We start from the raw sequence: 18,606 nt of genomic DNA on the forward strand, positions 1-18,606 counted from the left end.
CTCCGCGGTGGCGGCGGCGCGGCCGGAGCCCCGGGGCAGCAGAGGGGACGAGCGGGGGCTCCGTGTTCGCGGCCGGCGGGAGTGCAGGCGATGCGCCGCGGTGAGGCGGTTCCTTAGGGAGGAAGCCAACGCGTCGGCCGCGTCGGGTTGCTCCGGGCCGCTTCGTCACAGGCTGCTTGTGCAGCCCTGGACGAGGACCAGCGCGACAGGATTTAGGGAATGAGCTGCTGGCTGTGCTGAAGTCAAGGGGAATTGCGTCTGCGACTTCAGCAAAGCGTGGCGCGTTCCCAGGGCAGCGGTGGGGGGCTGTGTCCGCTAAAGGGACACCTTAGCAGTTTGTCCCTGCCCTGGCAGTGTGCTTCCGGCTGCTTCGTCAGGAATATGTCGGCAAAACTTTGTAAAGCCGAGCAGCTTTTCGCAAAACAAAGGCCACGCTCTGGCAGCCACCGCTCAGTCCTTGTCCACAGCTATTGAAACGATCGTCATCCCCCTCTAGTCCCCGCGGGAGACCTACACGCTCCTGAACGCTGGGATCAGCCTCCCCATCACCTCTCCCTTCTTAGTGCACCGGCTCCAAACTAGTCCTAATTTGTTGCAGAGACAAGGGAATTCGGCAGCCAGCCACTGAAACTGTAAATCTTGGGAGAAAGAGGCAGAGAAGCGTGCTTGGCTCCTTCCTCCTGGCAAGCACCGGCTTGTTCCCCGCAGCCCGGGCTTTGGCTCCCCCACGTATAAATGGGCCCGTTGAAAGCAGCGGGCCAGCAAGTGAGAAATCACAGCACTGCGGGGGGTCGGAGGTAGATATGGGCCAGAGACTGAAACGGGGGCCCCAGCCCGCCCGTCTGGCCATACTCGTTCCTTTTTCCAGGCTGATGCTTGAGCTCCTCTCTCCAGGGGCTCCTGTTTCAGCACATGTCTGCACGCTCAGCTGCGAGGCCACCGAGCCAAATCTGTTAGCATGGCCTCAGGCTCTGTATTGGGCAGGAGGTTTGCCCAGGCCAGCCTCAAAGGGTTCAGCTTGCTTTTCCCTCAAAAAAAAAAAAAATACACACAACATCCATTTTTCTGAAGGCAGCCCCCCTTCCACTGTACCTGCTTGCCATGTCGCACTGCCACATGCCACTAGCAGGCTCCTGCATGTGACATCACGGGCCCGTGCCATCTGTGACTGCAACCCCCCCCCCCCGAGGACTAAAACATCTGGACCGGCATCAGCACGTTCCTTACTGATGAGGCTATTTGAGTCTTCTTGCCTCGGCGGGTTGGGAGCCGACTATGTTTTCAGTGCAGGAGGAACCACCATGCTAGGGGCAGTGTAGACACAAGACAAGAAGGGTCGTGTCTCCAAGGACACCAGTCTGGCCGGCCTCTAGAGACTATCTTGTATTTAGGGCTTGTAGGTCTGAGAAGATCCCAGCTGCCATGTCTTGGATGGATCTGATTTGCCAGTTCCCCCAAAATGCAAAAGGGAGAGTCACAGCTGTAAAAGGCATCAAGGAGGAGTGGGGTCACATACTGCACCTGAGCAGGGAGCTCTGTGCTCAAAATCTTCCCCCGTGAATGCAGGAGAGCGCCAACACCATGCTTTCCGTTCTGCAAACGCTGCCAAAGGCGGCTTTTTTAAGCAAGAGAGAAGTATCTGAGCCTCAAATCAGAGAACAGAGTAGCCTGAGGGTGATGAAACCTGTTTTGGCTGAGTTGGGGATTAGGAAATGTGGAGAAAGCACGAGAGCAGAGTGCATCACTCCAGTGCTCCTCAGACTTTTTTTTTCTTTTTTCTGGAGACGCACACTATCCAAACGGAGCAGGGCTTTGGAAAAACATCTGCTGAACATGTGATAGCCATTGCAGCTCTAGGGACTCAGTGCCACGCTGCTTGAGCTCACGTGAGTACGGCAGAGGGAAGGCTAGTCTGTGTGCCTGCAGCTGAACAGAGTATGTATGTCCACAGGTACTGTCACATTTGCGCAGGTAACAAAAAAACCACTGCAAGATTTATTTGATTTCCACTGAAGCAAGTGTAATAATCCAGGGCAGAGAGGACCAGAAAGCATTCAGTAGAGCCAATGGAGAATAGCAAAGTAAGATGAGAAAACCTGTGTTGCCTGGAGAGCTTCCAGGCAGATTCCTGCTCACTCATTTCGTGCCGAATCCATCGGCTGTGCAGAGGCCGGGAGGGCCGGCTGGGCTCCGCGCCCGACCTGCCACCCGGCGCCAGCCCAGGAACTTGCCCAGCGCTGGCCGGGGTCTCGAAAGCCGCCCGGCTCCCCCAGCCGATCGCCGTATGAGCATGGCTAACGATGGTCACAGCCTGGATAAAACCAGGCGCCACCATAAATTTCCAAAAATATATTGTGTACAAAGGAGATTCACCACAGGCTCTGCTGGGAACGCTGTAAAGGTTAAAGGGTTATGTAAACACTGGATGCAAAAATGTGGATTTCTCACTTCCAGCTTCTTCCAGGGAATCACTTAAAACCCTTATGATCTTCAGCTTGAGTTGCTAGAGTAAAGTAATTAGAATTTAGGAGGGAAACCTTTTTTTCATATAACTTTAATGGGCTCAGAAGCTAATCTGGCAAGGCAGTGGTGGACTTTGAGGACCTTGCTGGGTAGAGTCTAAGTCTTGGTTTAACCACAGGCTCCAGGACCACCTGAACCAGCCCATCGCCGCTCTGCCGCCCTCTGTCCAGCATACGGTCCAGCCAACCCATTGCTGGTGTTTGCCCCAGACCAGTAACCACGCTTAAAACAAGCATTTTTCAATCTATCTGAAAAGACAAGATTTTCTCTGCGTGTCTCTCCTTGTGGATGAACTTGTTTAAACTCAGGACTTTGCTCCGTCATCAGGATTTTAGGGACTTGTTTCCTGTTTCGTACCCTGGTGATTAAAGCCATTAGCAACAGAGGATTTGAAATGCAAAGGGGAAGGGGCCGAAGGCTGCCCCAAGGTCGGCAAGCCCAGGGCTCATACAGCGCTTCAAAAGGGGACTGGATGGGCAGGGAACAGAACAGGAGGCAAAACACAAGGGAATAAACTTATTTTCAAACAACTGTGCAACTAGATAAATAAAGAGCACAATCAGCACAGCCACGCGCGAGTGCAGACATACGCTCAGATATATAACTACAGTCATTTGAAAATCTGTTTGACTTGTGTTTTATAGAGAATCTGTAGTGCTCCCTCAAAAACCACACATATGTGTGTGTGTGTGTATGTATATATATATATATATAAATACACATACACACAGAGAGAAATAACTATCTAAATAAATGTTTCCAGTTGAGGGGATGGGGGAAGACTCTCCGCCTTGACTGCATGACCCAAGCTGGCAGTGAAAGCCAGTGTCAGAGAGCTGCCAGTTCCTTGCCCTTTCCTCAGCACAAGAAGGAGGGGCTGTGTGATGAGCGTGGCTGGGTCTCAGCCAGGTGGCAGGGGAGCCTGTGGGTGCCATGCCCCCCGAAGGGGTGCTGGTGCAGGTTACTGTGCTGCACGGAGCACGGCTACTCCAGCACAGGGCTGCAAAAAAGACGGAGCTTTTCTCCAGTCTGCGATGCCGTTTGGATCAAAATGCATGGTGTTCAAAGGGAGAGTGTTCTTTACCTTTCCTGATAAAACTGGTGGAATGGCTAGTTGAAAAGCCATTTCAAGCAGAAAAATGGAGGGGGAGCTTTTTAAATATAGCAAACTTCTAAAATAAGAGTTCTAACATCTTGGAGATATTTACTTACCTACTCTTACATTTCTTTTTTCACCAAACCAAGATGAATTTATGAAATATTTTAGTCTTGCCAACTTGGCATTCATGGCTGAAAAACAACTTCATCCAACATTTTCCTTTCAACTCTAAGCCAGTTGTCATCACTGATGGAATCAGGCTGAACTCACTGGAGAAAATCCCACTGCCTTCAGTAAACCCCAAATTTACCCACTGTCTCCAAAAACCAACCAAACTTCCTAGCTGGGACCTGATCCTATGTCATGACATGACCGATACTTTAGAAAATGTTATTCATGGCCTACTCTTATTTGCGCTGGTTTCTTGCAAGCTGATATAAAAGGAGCTAACCCATGGATCAGTGCGCACTGTGAACTCCTGGGTTGAACCTGCAGACGATACGAATTTAAAACAGCTTCGAGCCACCTTTTTGCTCGAGCTATGGAGGTTTACACTTTTGCTTTCAGCAATCGCAGGTTTGGCCCCTTTTTCAGTCTCCTCTGGGGTTATAAGGTTGGACACTGATGCTCTGAGGTGTGATGCTCTGTGCCTTGGGGCTCCCTGCTGAGGGATGCTGCGGATGCTGGACGTCTGCATGGGCTTGAAGAACGACTGGAATGAGAGCATGTGAAAGAAATCCGCCGGGGGCTTGTTAAATTCAAGGACAGCACTGTCAGCTCAGGAAGTCCTTGAGATGCTAATTGCTGGGAGCTGGGAAAGTATACTGGGAAAGTCTCGCAGCATGCTCGCCTTGTTCTTGCACTCTTATCTAAGCATCTGCTATTCGGGCTGTCTGAGCTTGAATTTGGGGCTCACTGGACTTTCAGGCTGAGCCAGTGCAGCCATTCTGATTTTCTTATACTTCCCAAATTTTCTTTAGCCATAACTGAAAATTTGTCTCCTTTTTTTCCACTATAGTGAGAATGGTGGTTTTTTGTTTTCCAGACTGCTGATGCTGTTTTAGGAAGTCTCTCTCTAAAGCATGATAATCTGCGTTTGTTATGCAATATACTGTTAAAGTGGTTTTGGCAAGCTTTCATTTCATCCAAATTTGTATCAGACTCCTTCAGGACATTCACTAATTTTCTTTCTTAGGCAAGGAAAATGTCAACCCTCCTTTCTGAAGAGCTTCTGGATAGATTGGCCTTGACTGTTCCACTGGGTCCTAGACTGACACAAAGCTTAACTTGTACAAAGCAAGGCTGCCCTGGTTTTATTAACTTATTTCCTTTGCTGCAGCCAGTAAACAATTGATCTACAAACCCAGCTATGCAGGGTTTATTGGAACGATGCAGGAAATCTGGTGGTAAGGAGGGTGAGAATACGGCTGTGGGATGCGAAGGAATTTCCACAGACTAACTTTCTCAGCAACTTGGCTGATAAAGCGAGCAATAAAACAGCAATAAACAGCAATAAAAGCAGACAAGTCTTCCTGAAGACTGAAGGCATTTAGAGAAAGGAAACAGATCAAATCGATACAGAAACGCAGCAAGATGGGAAGGATAGTACTATCTAAAAGTGAATTAAGAAAACGAATGATGGTACAAATCAAAGGCATCTCTCCCATCAGAAGCAGGAAGGCAGGATGTCTGTTTTATGTACCTAGTAGACATCAAATATATAAGCTACTGGGGTGTAACCCTAAAAATAACCCTGCAACAATCTGACAGAGAAGTTTTACTCACCAGCGGTTCAGTTGTGGGGAAGCGAAATCCATCCCTGTGCATAGGGACTGCATGAGACCCTGCTACAATCCTGGTGTCTATTGGGATTCACCCCCCAAAACTGTCTCTAGGGACTCATCCCTCTTGTCATGGGATGTGCACAGGACATACTGTGAGGGGGGGGGGGGGGAAAAAGGACTCGAACTGAAGTGCACATAGGATTAGGTGATCAAAGTGCCTGGGGGATTTTAGAGTTTCAGCTATCAAAAAAACCCATAAATGTCATTGATTTATGGAAGGCTGGCGTGGAGGGAATGAAAACCCTGAGGGAGCTGGGGATCCTTTAATGTCTGGGAAATCTGCTGCAGGAAAGTGGAAAGTATTTGTGAAAGAAATTAGGGAGGCTGCAACTGAAATTCCTCTGGTTAAGGCTCCAGTGGAGAAAAGCACTGCATTGCCAACGCGTGTAAAGAAGCATCAACAGGGTAGGACAGACAGAGAAAATTTACAGCCAGATAGTTGTGGCACCATGTAAATGCTGTCAGTTATGAGAAAGCCTTAAAGGAGCTGGGCTAGTGGGAAGGATGAGTGTTTGGGGTGCTCTGAAAGCAGATGGGAGAAAATAGGAGACTTTGGGTGCTGACTGCTCCACGCGTGCACTCACAGTAGAGCAGGGTTCTGATTTTGTTTAATCCTACCCAGAGGTGAAGGTGGAAGTGCAATGAATGTGAACTTATTGCTGACGCCAGGATTTTACTCCAGGGACTTAAAAGTATGAGCCTTTCAAAAGTGACTGTGGATGCCTCCACTTCTTAGCACTCAACTTGGGACAAGTTCACAAGGCCCATTTCTCAAAAAAAGAAAACACACAGTTCTTTCCGAACATCTGCCATCTGGAGCTGGGCTTTGAAATAGCACAGTAGCCAAAATCACTAGGGTTTGTGAAAGTCTTGAACAAAGAAACACAGGGTGAATAGCAGTACAAATAAGCATGTGGCACAAAAGTCAGTGAGGAAGCTGCTCAGAACTGGAAGGCACTATGAGTTCAACAGACCGAAGACTTATTTCAGGAGGGAGTCAGTTGTCTGGTGAAGCACCAAGAGGTGGGAGTGAGATAAATGGAGAAAGGGAAGGTACACAGAGCTAGACAGTCTTTTCCAGTTACTGGCCTATCTTCTCTTTTTAAAGGGAAGCTACTGCCTCCAATGTGCTTTGCCTGTAGCTCCAAAATGCGCGTATAGTGGAGGGAACCTATTTTTAGTCTACAAGAGCTAGCAAAAAAGGTTAAAAAGGCAACTGCTTCCTGTTTAGGGCTGCTGCCATGAAGAGAGATGCTGCCAAGATGCAGGGGTTGGGGGCAGGACCTTGCTGTAGGTTAGAGCTCTCAAACGTGGCCCGTGGGAGAGTGGAGCAACCAGAGCTGGAGAACCCAGGACAAGTTAGCAGGTCTGTCTGGCCCTGTGCTGCAAGAGAGAGTCATCTGAGGATGCAAGACAAGAAAAGCTGCTTGCAGCTCCTGAGAGCCCACATGCTGAATCAGAAGGTTCATGGCTAGGAGTCTCATGAGAGGAGAATGGACTTGAACTTTTCCTTTGGGATTTTTGGTGCCTAAATGCTTTAGACTGAGCTCAAATCTCAGGCTCAGTGCCACCGCTGAGCAAAAATACACAAGCTGCCTGCCAAAGGGCTACAGATAATCTGTGCTGGATGAGTAGAAGCCTCGCAGTTCCTTCTAACTCCAGCGATGTGCTTTGAAACTCAGCAAATATTGGGGTGTGATCACGGTTACATGCAAACCCAGGGTGAGTACGACCATCTGCCTCTGGTCCCTGTTCTTGTGACCACTGCTTAATTTCCACTGTGTATGATAAAGCTCCAAAGACTACTGCTCTGCAGGAGCACGGTGCCAGGGGACTTCCCCAGGGTGCTCTGCTCTCTGAAAAAGTTGCAAGAAAACTCTTCCCTGTCCAAGCTGCTGAAGTGCTGATGAAGAAACTCTTGGCTGGAGATCTCATTGCTYGTGGCCTTTTAATGATCATTCAGCATTTGTGAGAGATCTGCTTTATTTTCCATTTGGCTGATGCTAGCTGTGCACAAACCCAGCAAGAGCTCCACGGCACCTTGCTCGCTGTCTGCCTTCAACACTTGGCCCTTGGGGCACAGCCTCAGGACTGCAGATAAAAGATGAATCTTCATTTTCACCAAGTTAGGGGACACAGGTTTTTTTGGAAGGGGATGAGGAGTTGAAAACAGTCTTAGGAAAGAGGTTGAAGAGTTTCCTGCAATTTAAAATGCTTATTGCCTCTTTTATGCCTTATTTCAGCTGCTTCCTAGCCATAACCTTCTGCATTCCTCTAGCAAATAAGGGTGAGACAGACAATTACAGCACAACAACCCGCAAAGCTCTCCGCTACTGACAACAGCAGAAATGCTGCAATGGAGTTAAACAAAACAACATTGTGTCTAGTTATGTAAGAGGGTTTTCTTAATACATCAATATAAATGAGACTGGAATGAGTTAAAACACTGAAGCTGGAGTAAAGAGAATTACATCCAAATTTCTCTGAACATTTAAGAAAAAAATAAAAATTGAACGCAGATACAATACATGTTACCCAGCTCAGTCCTGCCTTCTGATCCTCTTTGGCGCTACCTTGCTGCAGCTGGCTATCCTCTTATGCTAATTATTGCAATAATTATTCCTGATAGGAACTTAGTTTAAAAGTTTCAGGAGTGTCTAAGTGATGTGTGAGTCTAAGGACCAATTTCCAAAGTGACTTTGACAATGAATCTCAGATTGATTAAAGATTTATCCATCTGAAAATTCAAATACTCAGTGAGATAGTTCTGACTGACAGCATCAAAGCAGTTATCTTTGCAGTCAGGGTGGCTGAAGGATTCATTCATATCCTTCTGTTCAGAGCACTTCAATGTTTCCACCAACAAACAAAATGCAAGAGTTTAAATTAGGAACCATTTCATACTTAGGAACGCAGCATTTTCTTCAGTTAGCTGGTTGAAAGTACTTCCTCGTTTTAAGACTCTAGCACTGACATTTTAGATGACGTTTAGATCTTTCAAAAGCAAGAAAATTATCATATATAGAAATCAGCTTTAAAGGCAGGTTTTTCTATTTACGAATAGAACAAACTGCAATGCTCTGTAGGATATTTTGTGCTTCTCCTGCAGCACCACTAAAAATACATAGTGGATGTCATCACCTAATTACTCTGATGACTAGTTTTAGTTCCCCTTGTGCTTTTTCCATATCAAACAGACTCAAAAGGAGGAAGACCCGATACTTTGTTTCTCCTAAAATCACAGACTGAAATGGCAGGAATGAATCCCCGAGGGTGGATTTGCTCTCAGTGTCATACAGGATATTTTCAGCTACTCTCTGACACACTATGAAAGAGCAGTTAAAAAAGGAAAAAGCAGTGGAAAAAATAAATCCCAGTAGACCAYATAACACACAAAGTGATCATTTAATTTCTACTCTGGCTTTCATTAGTAAGTGAAAGTATGATCACATATTTTCAAAGCATCTTAGCACAATTGAGAATACATCCCCCAAAAGATACTATGAGTTAGGTTAAGATGAGACTAAACATAACCCACCAGGCGGAGAGCGTTGGGGAAGGTCTTGCGCATCCCCATACACTTCTCCTGGTCGATGAAGAGGGAGTTCGCCTTGACAGCCAGGTCATGCTCCAAGGTCGACTTGGTGTGAACCAACATTTGCAGCGTGTCCTCGGCGTCCCTCAACCTCTGCTGAAGGCTCTGGATCGTGTCATCGATTTCATGGACCTCGTTGACGAGGCTAGAAAACACCAAGAAACCCCCACTGTTAACGGGTGCTGGGGATGGAGGTAGCCTTTCACTGGCGTGTGTCTAGCACAGCATTACTGACAGGCCCCTTGGCACAGGATTTCCCTTTTCAGCATGTCCTGAATATAACTAAAAGGAAACATTTCTGGCAGATGGGTGTAAAAATGGACAGCAGGGCTCCTCCCAATTTCAGCTGGTCAGCATGATTAAGTCTGCGACCAGGAAACTGCTCTAACACTTTGGTGAAGCTCAGGAGCGTCTCCCAGAACAGCCTGTGCCCCCGAGAGGAGGGACGGGCAGCTGTGGTTTCCGGTTCCCATTTTAGTTTTTCTGCTTTGTTGCCTTGCCCTCCGGAATTCCTCTGTGCAGGGGTCCTCCTCACACCCACAGACACACGCTGCAAAACAAGGAGGACTGGGTGAGATTGAAAGTGAATTCAGAAACAAGGGGATGATGGAAAAACAAAAGTGCGTGAGATGCTGAGAAAAGAGACTTGGGAGAAATAACTGTGCTTGCAACTCATGAATAGAGCTCAAAAACTGCTTTTAAAAGACAGAACATTGAATCATGACTAGAAGTCTTCTCAGGAGGATGCCCTGCACCAGGGCAGGGAAGACACAGAGAAGGAACCAGGTGAGTTTTCCCCAATTTTTCTTCCTGTTGTTAAAAAAAGGGGGGCAAAAAACCCCCCCACCAGAGTTACAAACTTTACAGCTTCCAACTTCCCCACCCCATAACACTGGCCAACTCAGATTTACTTTTCTTTTTGTGCCTGGGCAAAAAGTAGCAGCAAGGTCATCTCTAAAGGCCAGAGAGACAGCTCCTCTATTTCTGAAAAGTTGTCACTTCTGCCTTTTCAGGGAAGGCGCTTTCTTTGGTTTGCCTTCCTTTCAAAGCACACAAAGCCCTGGAAAGGACAAAGAGTGGGTGCAGGTGGCCTGCAGGCCCTGCACAGCACCCAGCACAAGACGTTCCTCCTGGAAAGCCTCTAAGTTTCTATCAGATGCTGCGTTGCTGTGCCAGCGAGCTCTTGCTCTGCAACTATCACACCCAGCTGGTTGCCAGCTGGACCAGAGGAGCCGGCAGGGGGAGGGGGTGGGAGAGGAGGAAGAGGAGTAAAAGGAGAAGGAGGAGGAGGAGGAGATGAGGAAGGAAGTCCTGGCCAAGCCTCCCTTGTAGAGAAGGCAGATAAGGTGTTGCAGGAATGCAAAGGAGAAGCGCTCGAGCCAGCTGCCCCAGCCCTGYGTCTATGGGCTTGTGTGCCCAAAAGCTTGGTTGTGTTTTCCCGCGTCCCCGGCAGAGGTTTAGACAGCTGGTACCGCTGCCTGCTTCTTCCATGCCTTACACCCTTTCTTGTAGTTATCCCAAAGGAGCCAACTAAGCACTCTCAGGGTGAGTTTGTAGGAGAGTAAAGGCCCTGTCCTTCAAGACTGGGCACATCCAGCCGCCGGGAAGCAGGCAGGAGGGAAGAAGATGTTCACCCAAGCAGAAGAAATTCAGCCCCTTGTGGGGTAGCATCAGACTGTAACTGCCCACAGTGTGACCATAATGACACAACAGCCTCCTTTGTGGATACAAAGCTGTCACAGCACCCAAAGCCTCGGGTACTCACTCCTTGCATTTGATTACGTTAGTGCATTTAAGGAAGGACTGTTTAGAAAAAGACCTGTTATTAACTTTGTTATCCAGTGATGCTCCTGTGTGCTCCTGGCTGGTGTCTCCTTGAGGACAGGGGTAGCCCTGCACTCCAGCCTTACCGTATCTGGGCACTATCTCGGCACAACTCCACATTTGGTCTCCGTGTGCGCTCGTCCAGCCGGGTGTGGGCCACTTTTAATGGCGGTGCTTTGTCCCGAATGGCTTTTCGAATGGTTTCTATGCTCATCTCAGTCTGGAAGATTTCCTGCAGAGTCTAGCATTTAAAAAAGAACAAATGCATGAATTACAAAATATATTCTCAATACATTCTCAATATTTAATATAGTCACGATATGTTCTCAAATGTCAACATCATCTTCCCTTTTCTCCTGCCCATCTGTAGAAAAAACCAAGTTCATTAAGTAGACCCTGCTGTCTCTTCTAGCACATCTGCAGTACGCCTGCAGCTGAGTGGTGGGTTGCTTTTTGATCTGGATAAAGATCTATGGCTTGCCTCCTCCTCCTCCATTCGCTACCTGCTGTCAGAGCCTCTCCAGCCCCAGTGGAAGGAGGTGGATGCAGCGCTCCCATCTGGAGCAGGTACAAGGCTGGGCTCGAACCGCTGCCACTCCACCACTTATGGACACAGAGATCCGGCAGAGATTTCTCCTCAGGGGAAAAGCCTCTCATTGCTGGAGCTGTCACACCAGAGGTTTTGGAACAGAGTGATGAATCGATTGAATTACTGCTTCCCAAAATTACTGCTTTCAGGAACTATTCATCCACCAATAGCTACTAATGGAGAGCAGGTTTTTAATGGAGCTCCTTTTAAAGGCATGGCATCAACCTGCATTTCTGAAAACCCAGCCCAGCCCAGCTTCTGCTCATCAATAGTGGACTGAGCACCAAGCACTTTTTAGGAAACTTTCTGCCAGATCCACCTGTCTGAGCCATATACCCATAGCTCTGATTTCAATTCATCCTGCTCAGCAGAGAAATGCACAAAACACACAGATATCTGTGCAGCAAATGCAAAGCGCCAAGATTCAAAGTGAGTCTTTTGAAAAGAAGAAGTGATTCTATGAAATCCCAGACCGGCATCCTGGCAGAGAGACAACAAACACTTATACACGGTGACAATTTCTGAAATGACAACTAGGAGATGCAACGAGCATTTTCATCTTCTGCTAAAAATCCTCCTTGTCTTGCCGGGTTGTCAGCTAGGATATACTGTGAAATGTTTTGGCAAACAAAATACAGTATTGTTTGAGATGAAATAACAGTGTAAAGTCATTCTGCTGAAAAAAAATACCCCCAATACTTTGAGTTTCAAACAGAAAATGATACTATAATCCAGATTTCTGTGGAGACCATTCCTCTACTTGGGTCAGATCCTTGTGGAGGTTCAAGCTCCTGCTTTGGAGGTGTCATTCATAAGTGACAATTTTGCGCCAAAAGTGAAGGGTTCAGGTTACCTTAGCCAGGTGGGTCTGAATCTTATTTTTGGCATCTGCTGTCTCCACAATGCGATTGGTGAAGGCGACATTCACTCTGTTAAACTGGTTCCACATCTCGTTGGCGGTCACCACCAGCAGGTTCTCGATGTCTCCCCGCAGCTTAGAGGAGGCAGCCCGTTCGCTCTGAGAGCGCAGAATATTATCATCCGTAAACTTGGCCCAGGATTCTGGCACAGAGATCCTAGGGAAAGGAAAGGAGAAGCCCACGATAACACCACGCCGCTGAGGATGACTATGGGCAGTCATGGATCCCGCCAGGGAGGAGCTTGTATTAAACACAGCTTTAAGGGGAATCTAGGCTCTTAATCTGGCTGCATGTTAGTTTCTGGATATGGTCTGCTCAATAATGCTTATCAAATGATGATATATTCATGAAAACAACTCTGATTTTTATGAAATCTCCAATAAAAAAAATCAAAAATGCCTAGATCATAAAGATTTTAATCAGACCTTATATCTACAAACATGTTAATGGCATTTGAGTGCCAAATGATTCACAGCTTCATGACAATGCACGCATTGCAATTGGTTTTTCTGCTAACTTACGAACGCTAGATAATATTCGATTCCCTGTCTGTGCATTCAGAACGAAGTTAACGCCTGTGCAGTAGTCCAGAACAAGGTCAACAAAAGACTTAAATACCACATAAGCTCCATTTAAAACATGCTGATCGTCTGCACATTTTACCCCCTCTGAATTTTAGCTTCAATCCTTTGCAATTCATTTGCCTGTCTAAATATGTCTGAGCTCCACTGTGAATAATTATTCAAACATTAGAAAAATTGAATCAATATATGTCACTCCATAAACTGCATGTGGCTGTGTGAGCAACAGATTTATTCCTTTAGCCCTTTGCCAGTTACAGCATATTTATGTGAGGGCTGGTTTAGGTCACCATTCATTTATTGCAGAGTCAAAGCTGAATTCCTGGCATCCAAAAGCAGCTGAACTGTATCCCAGCACCGCTTCTCTTTCTTTCCTGAACTCCCACGTCATTTAGGCTCCCTGCCAGGCCTTCTCTGCAGAGGGGTGAAACCCCCAGACTTTACGTTAATGAGGAGCACTCAAGCAAGCACTGACACGTCTTTGAAAATATACATAAACTTAATGAGCTGTGTAAAGGTGCTGAATTGAATTCCTTCATTTTTAGGCTGATCTCCGAACACTGATAATGTTTAATTAGGTGGGAGTCAGTTTGCCTCACTTTTGCCCTCTAAATGTTAGGCGTCCAACCAGAGGCAGAGGGACCTGCTGCCTTCAAAGTGAGCAGAGAGGAATGGCACCTCCGAGGCAATTCGGCCCCTCCATGGGTGGCTCGGGAGGTGCAATGGGTTTGCCAGGCAGAGTTGCATGTCTTTACAGAAGAGCTTGGATGACCAGCTCCCCACCAGGGAGAGGCACCGTGCCTTGGGCGTTCACGCTTTCCTGGCAATAGGACACTGGGCAGCGTCTCCCAGGGATCCCCACAGCTCCGTGCTCCCAGCCCCAGCCCGGCCAGCATGCGCAGTGCTCAGCATACACTCACGTAGCATCGACCCGCTCCACCCCTCGGTAGTAACTGATGCCGTCAGAAGTGTTCCTTAGGTGGTGGCACTTGTCATCGATGCGGTGGGCAGCCTGTTTGTCAGCCAGGTCCTTCTCCAGCTCATGCTGGGCTGCCCTGTTGGACCTTCAGCATGAGAACAACCACTGTTAGTGAGGACGTATGAGTGTAACATGTCACAGCATCCTCCCGCCTCATTTCCAGCAGCTCCCACCCCGGTGGCTACGTGCTCCCTGAGAGCATTGCTGTGTCTTTCCTGTAGAGCCTACACTGGTTTGGCACCTTTCATGGTGGGGGTAAAGGTAGAGGTCTGTTGGGGATAGAAGTGGGGGTATGTTGGAGTAAAGGTAGCGAGCGGTCTGTTAGGGTAAAGGCAGGGGTCTGTTGGGGGTTCACATGACAACGCAGGTCAGCCCTGCGAGGTGAGTTTTGGAGTGCCTCCTCACGCGAGCTGGGCGATCGCTTTATCCAGGTACCGCTGCATCCTCTCCTGACACGACCTGATGACGTCGACCTCCTGGGCAACGACAAACCAAGTTGGCATCAGTGTCCGCGCTCATTCATCCTGCTTACGCTTGTCCCCTCAGGCCTCCCCCAGCCTTGCACAGCAAGAACTTGCCTATTTGTGGTTCTGCCCAAAGCAAACAGGCCGGGAGTGGAAAACGTCATCCCCCCCCCAACTCCACTCATGCGGCTGAGCCAATGTGTGGTGACTGCGAGGGGGGACAGGCGGGTGTCATTTGTCACTGGTCCAAGAAATGAGTTGAGGGGTCCTCAACCTGCCACAGGCTCACTGGGCAAGTCACTGGTAGTGACTGGTGTCAAATCTACCCCTGGGGAGCAAACTGGGAGCCGGGGGAGCATCCCATGCCTGGTTTGCTGTGGGGACAGCTCGGTCATCATGGCAGTGTCCAAAGGGTCCTGTCACCTCCTGGTCACCCCCAGCGGGAGGCAGCTTTGCCGGCTGTCCCAGGAAGGCCCAGTTATGGCCAGAATTAGCCCTGGGAAGGCACAGCCTCGATGGCCCCCTCAGGGCATGCTTTCTTTTGACTCAGTTCACCCATCACCTTCCACATCCTGTGGTTTAAAATTTCGGGTCAGCGCAGTGGAGAACTGCGTGTCTCCAGCTGCCCGTCCCTTTGTGGTTGCTCCCGCTTCCCCGCACCCCGGTGCTGGGATGCGGAGCCCCGGCCATGTGCCGTCTGTGTGGGTGACGGGGACAGCCAGCGCTGCCGTGACAGTCAACACGCTCTCCCTGCTTCCAGCTGCCAGGGCCACAATGCTGCGGATTTAATCATGGACTCGGATCAGTCGCACAGCAGCGACTCCGGCTGCAGTGATGGCCTTTACATTAGCTTTCAGGGCCCGAGGGTGGGTTGCCAAACATTTTTTCATCTTGACATCAATGCCAAGTCCCGATTAGTTCCACTGCATGTGGGCAGGGACTGCTCCTGACCTGGGATAAACTGGCAGAGTGGTTACCTGGATCAGCAGTGCTTCAACGCACCCGTCCCACATCAGAATCTCCCCTTTTGCCCTCAAAATGTTTCCTCTCCAGGAGAAATCACGGGGAATGAGAGCAGATGGATTTTGCTTTGATATAAATTCTCGGTCATTTCTAATGAACACTCAGCTCCACTGAAAAAAGGCATGTGTTGCACTCTCAGGTCTCTCTCAACTTTAGCACAAATCTACTGCATTTCTGAAGCCCCAGCTACTGGAGGCAGGTAATTAGCACTTCAAAAAAAAAAAAAAGTTTTAAGTTCTCTTGTTTGCAGAAACCAGCTGAAAACCATGACCTAAATGTGTCCTAGACACTTAAAATCAGAACACCATTAAGGAGATACCAACTCTGAACATTTTCCTAAAAATCTCATGACCTTTAAGCTAATCTTCTAATTTTTTAGGGCTTGACTCATAAGAAAAAATCTTCACTGAGCAGTGGCTTCACAGTCCCAAGGGCTGTGATTTCCTCCTCAGTTTCACGAGGCCTTTGCAGTGATTATATTTCGCTGTACCCTGCATTAGAAACCCAACTCTGGTGCCAACTCTTGTCTTGCTTGCTTCTTGCTGGTAATTTACAGCAGACTATATAAAGGCAGGCAGGAGGCACATGTTTTTATAATTTCTATAAAATACATGGCCTAACTGCACGTAGTGGCCATTCTGTTGCAGCCACACTGGGCTGAGTGCAGAAGCAAAGCAAAGCGGGGGGTAGATGTAATATCTTTTATTAGACCAACTAATATAGTTGGGAAAACTAGACAAGCTGTCGGGCACATGCTGCCTTCTTCACAGCTGTGTGTGTATGTGTGTGTGTGTTCAGATTCATATAGATCTGGTGCTGGCAGAGCTCTGAAGTACAGGGACCTTCTGTCAGAAGAGTATTTCACAAACTGCTTAAGGAAAGACTAATTCCTACCCACTACAAAAAGACCCAGCTGTTTTTCAGCTGGAGCTGCTCTGGAAGGAACACTTCATTTCCTTCCTTTCCAAGAGAAAGTCTTACCCATGAGATAGGGGCACACGGCTCTGTGGAGAGACACCATCCTCTAGGCCCAGCAGGTTTGGGGGGGTTAGACCAGTTTGTCTTGTCAAACATTTCTGCTTTGTGGTCATTATTTGTCTGAGCATACGAGGTAGCATAGATCAGGCCCTTAGTGTCTGCGCTTTGCTTAACCAATAGCTCTTCGGAAATGAGTGTTCATTAGTAACCGCCAACCCAGCACCATGTGCACCCCAGGAAATCATCGCGCCAGGCGGCCAACGTCCCTGCTCTCTCCCTCCACCGCCCGGCCAACAGCTCCTGGTGGCACTGCCAGCCCCCTCACTATCCAAGACACTGATGATGGCAACACGGATCATGGGTTAGAGCTACTTTCACCTCACCTGCCCTGAGCAGGTTTGGCAGCCCTGTTTCCTAGCTGGCTTGGTAGCAAAGCTTACTGTCAAGAGCTGTTTCTCCACGTCATCATGGACTAGATCGATGCCCATCCTCTTCTCCCGGTGAAGCAAGCACTCTTGGGCTACCTGATGGGTAAATAACATCACTGCTGCCTGCAGGAACAGGATGCCCAATAGGGACAGTCCCTATCTGAATTAGTGTAAGAGAAAAGAAATAATAGGTGGGCACAGGAAAAGAGGGACAGAGCTGGTCACAGCAGGGATTGCTCACACTCCAGTGAGGACTTTGACGGGGCTGGGGAGTGAGGCTGGGTGTATCCAGGGAATTTCTACAGCTTCAGGGATGGTACAGAAGAAAAGGCAAAGATGTTTATTCCAGAACATAGCAGCAAAGAGAGGAGGCTGTCACCACGGACTGCCTGGAGGCTGCAGGACCTCTCCGGGGGAAAGTCTACAGCTGGGCTTTGTGCAGTGTGCCACATCTCAGGTTCTCCTTTTGGAAACACCTCTCCCCTTGCACTAGGAAGAAAGCGTCGCACACAGGGCAGGGGCCGGAGCTGCGCACTAGGACTTTGCTAGAGCAAAATGGCCAGGGCAGGGTTTAGCTGACACTGAGCAGCCAAGCTGCAACATCAGCACTAAATAAGCATGAAGGAGCCCATGTGTCCATGGTGTAATAGCAGCTGTATTCAGGGATCTGCTCCAGACTTGAATCCAACCTGATCAGAGCCTCATAGTAAGGCTTTTGTATCTCAAAACAGGATTGTGGATATAACACTTAAAGAAATATTTGGTTAAGCAAATACTGTTCTGATGTACTCAACATGTGCTGATAGGGAATGTAGCAGATGGCAAGGGCTTTGTTTATTACTAACTTAACTAATGGTCTCTTAATAAAAACTTTCTAGACATTATGGAGCTCCAGTGAAACTCAATTAGCTGTTTGAATGGCTGCAGATGTTAAAGTGATTGGCTACAGCTTGTACCTCACTAGAAAGAATGCTTACCTGGAGAGGGCCCTCTGTCTCGGTCAAGGCTCTTTCCAGTCGCTTCTTCATGTCTGTAAGTGCATTGGTCTCTCCAATCATCACATCCAGCTCATGGCGGAGCTCTGATTTCCAAAATTCAATATCATTGACACGTTCACCTAGATTTTTGGTGCTTTCTGCTTGAGTTTTCTTCATCTGCTGATCTTTATCCTGAATCATCCGGGAAGTCTCAACTCTCAGTCTCTCTGCGCTGTGCCGGGAAGTCTCCGACTCTTTATAGTTGGTCAGGTTGGACCTGTACCAGTCGTCAGGGGTGTAGCGAGTGAAGAGCGTCGTTCGATTGGAAACAAAAGGAAGCATCTTGCTGGGGGTTAACCCCTGGGAGCTTTTGGAATAGGGAGCCAAAGTTGGAGTCATGCTAGCTGTTTTGTAATAGGCATCAGATCTCCAGGGAAGGCTCAAACCCTGAGGCAAGGCATAGTGAGGAAACCGGTTCTTATAGCTTGAAGCCATGGCGCTGATGGCAGGTAGAAAGTTGGCAGATGTTGATCTTGGATGGGCACAAGTTGCCATCAAGGTAGAGCCAACAAGCTCCATTCTCAAAAATTGCTATTCAGTTATGTGTCCTGCATAGAAAAGGACATAGAAGACAACAATCTCATTTAGTAAGCTCCTGTACTTACATTACTTCTTATATGAACACATGCAACTTATAACACCAATAGTGGTGCACAAAACACCCACACATCACTCATACAGGCCTAAAACTCTGAAAAGCAAATCCTTTCTGACAGCATCCC

At 48.1% G+C, this 18,606-nt stretch overlaps 2 protein-coding genes across 2 annotated transcripts in view; both read right to left on the minus strand.

Annotated features, from left to right (window-relative positions):
- Window positions 1-9,088, minus strand: part of PMP22 (peripheral myelin protein 22) — a 29,995-nt gene extending 20,907 nt beyond the window's left edge. Inside the window, exon 1 of the mRNA XM_026075742.1 lies at window positions 9,005-9,088. The gene's annotated coding sequence lies outside the window, so the exon portion shown is untranslated. The remainder of the gene's footprint in view (window positions 1-9,004) is intronic.
- On the minus strand, window positions 8,853-18,403 carry TEKT3 (tektin 3). The gene is made up of 7 exons (XM_026075741.1): window positions 17,825-18,403; window positions 16,860-16,943; window positions 14,360-14,430; window positions 13,896-14,039; window positions 12,328-12,550; window positions 10,972-11,126; window positions 8,853-9,206 (listed from the first exon to the last, which is right to left on the minus strand). The coding sequence occupies exons 1-7, from the start codon at window positions 18,401-18,403 to the stop codon at window positions 8,990-8,992; spliced, it is 1,473 nt and encodes a 490-aa protein (XP_025931526.1). The 3' UTR covers window positions 8,853-8,989.
- Between the last annotated feature and the right edge of the window lie 203 nt (window positions 18,404-18,606).

The sequence above is a fragment of the Apteryx rowi genome, unplaced genomic scaffold, assembly GCF_003343035.1.
Source record: "Apteryx rowi isolate R43461 unplaced genomic scaffold, aptRow1 scaffold_41, whole genome shotgun sequence".
Classification (NCBI taxonomy): Eukaryota; Metazoa; Chordata; class Aves; order Apterygiformes; family Apterygidae; genus Apteryx; species Apteryx rowi.

Excerpts from the sequence above, each read along its gene's own strand:
- TEKT3 (XM_026075741.1), bottom strand. The coding sequence starts at position 18,403 with ATGGAGCTTGTTGGCTCTACCTTGATGGCAACTTGTGCCCATCCAAGA. Across the intron at positions 14,040-14,359 it reads AAAGCGATCGCCCAGCTCGC|GTCCAACAGGGCAGCCCAGC; the intron begins GTGAGGAGGCAC and ends CTCATGCTGAAG. Across the intron at positions 12,551-13,895 it reads GTGGAGCGGGTCGATGCTAC|GATCTCTGTGCCAGAATCCT; the intron begins GTGAGTGTATGC and ends TCCTTTCCCTAG.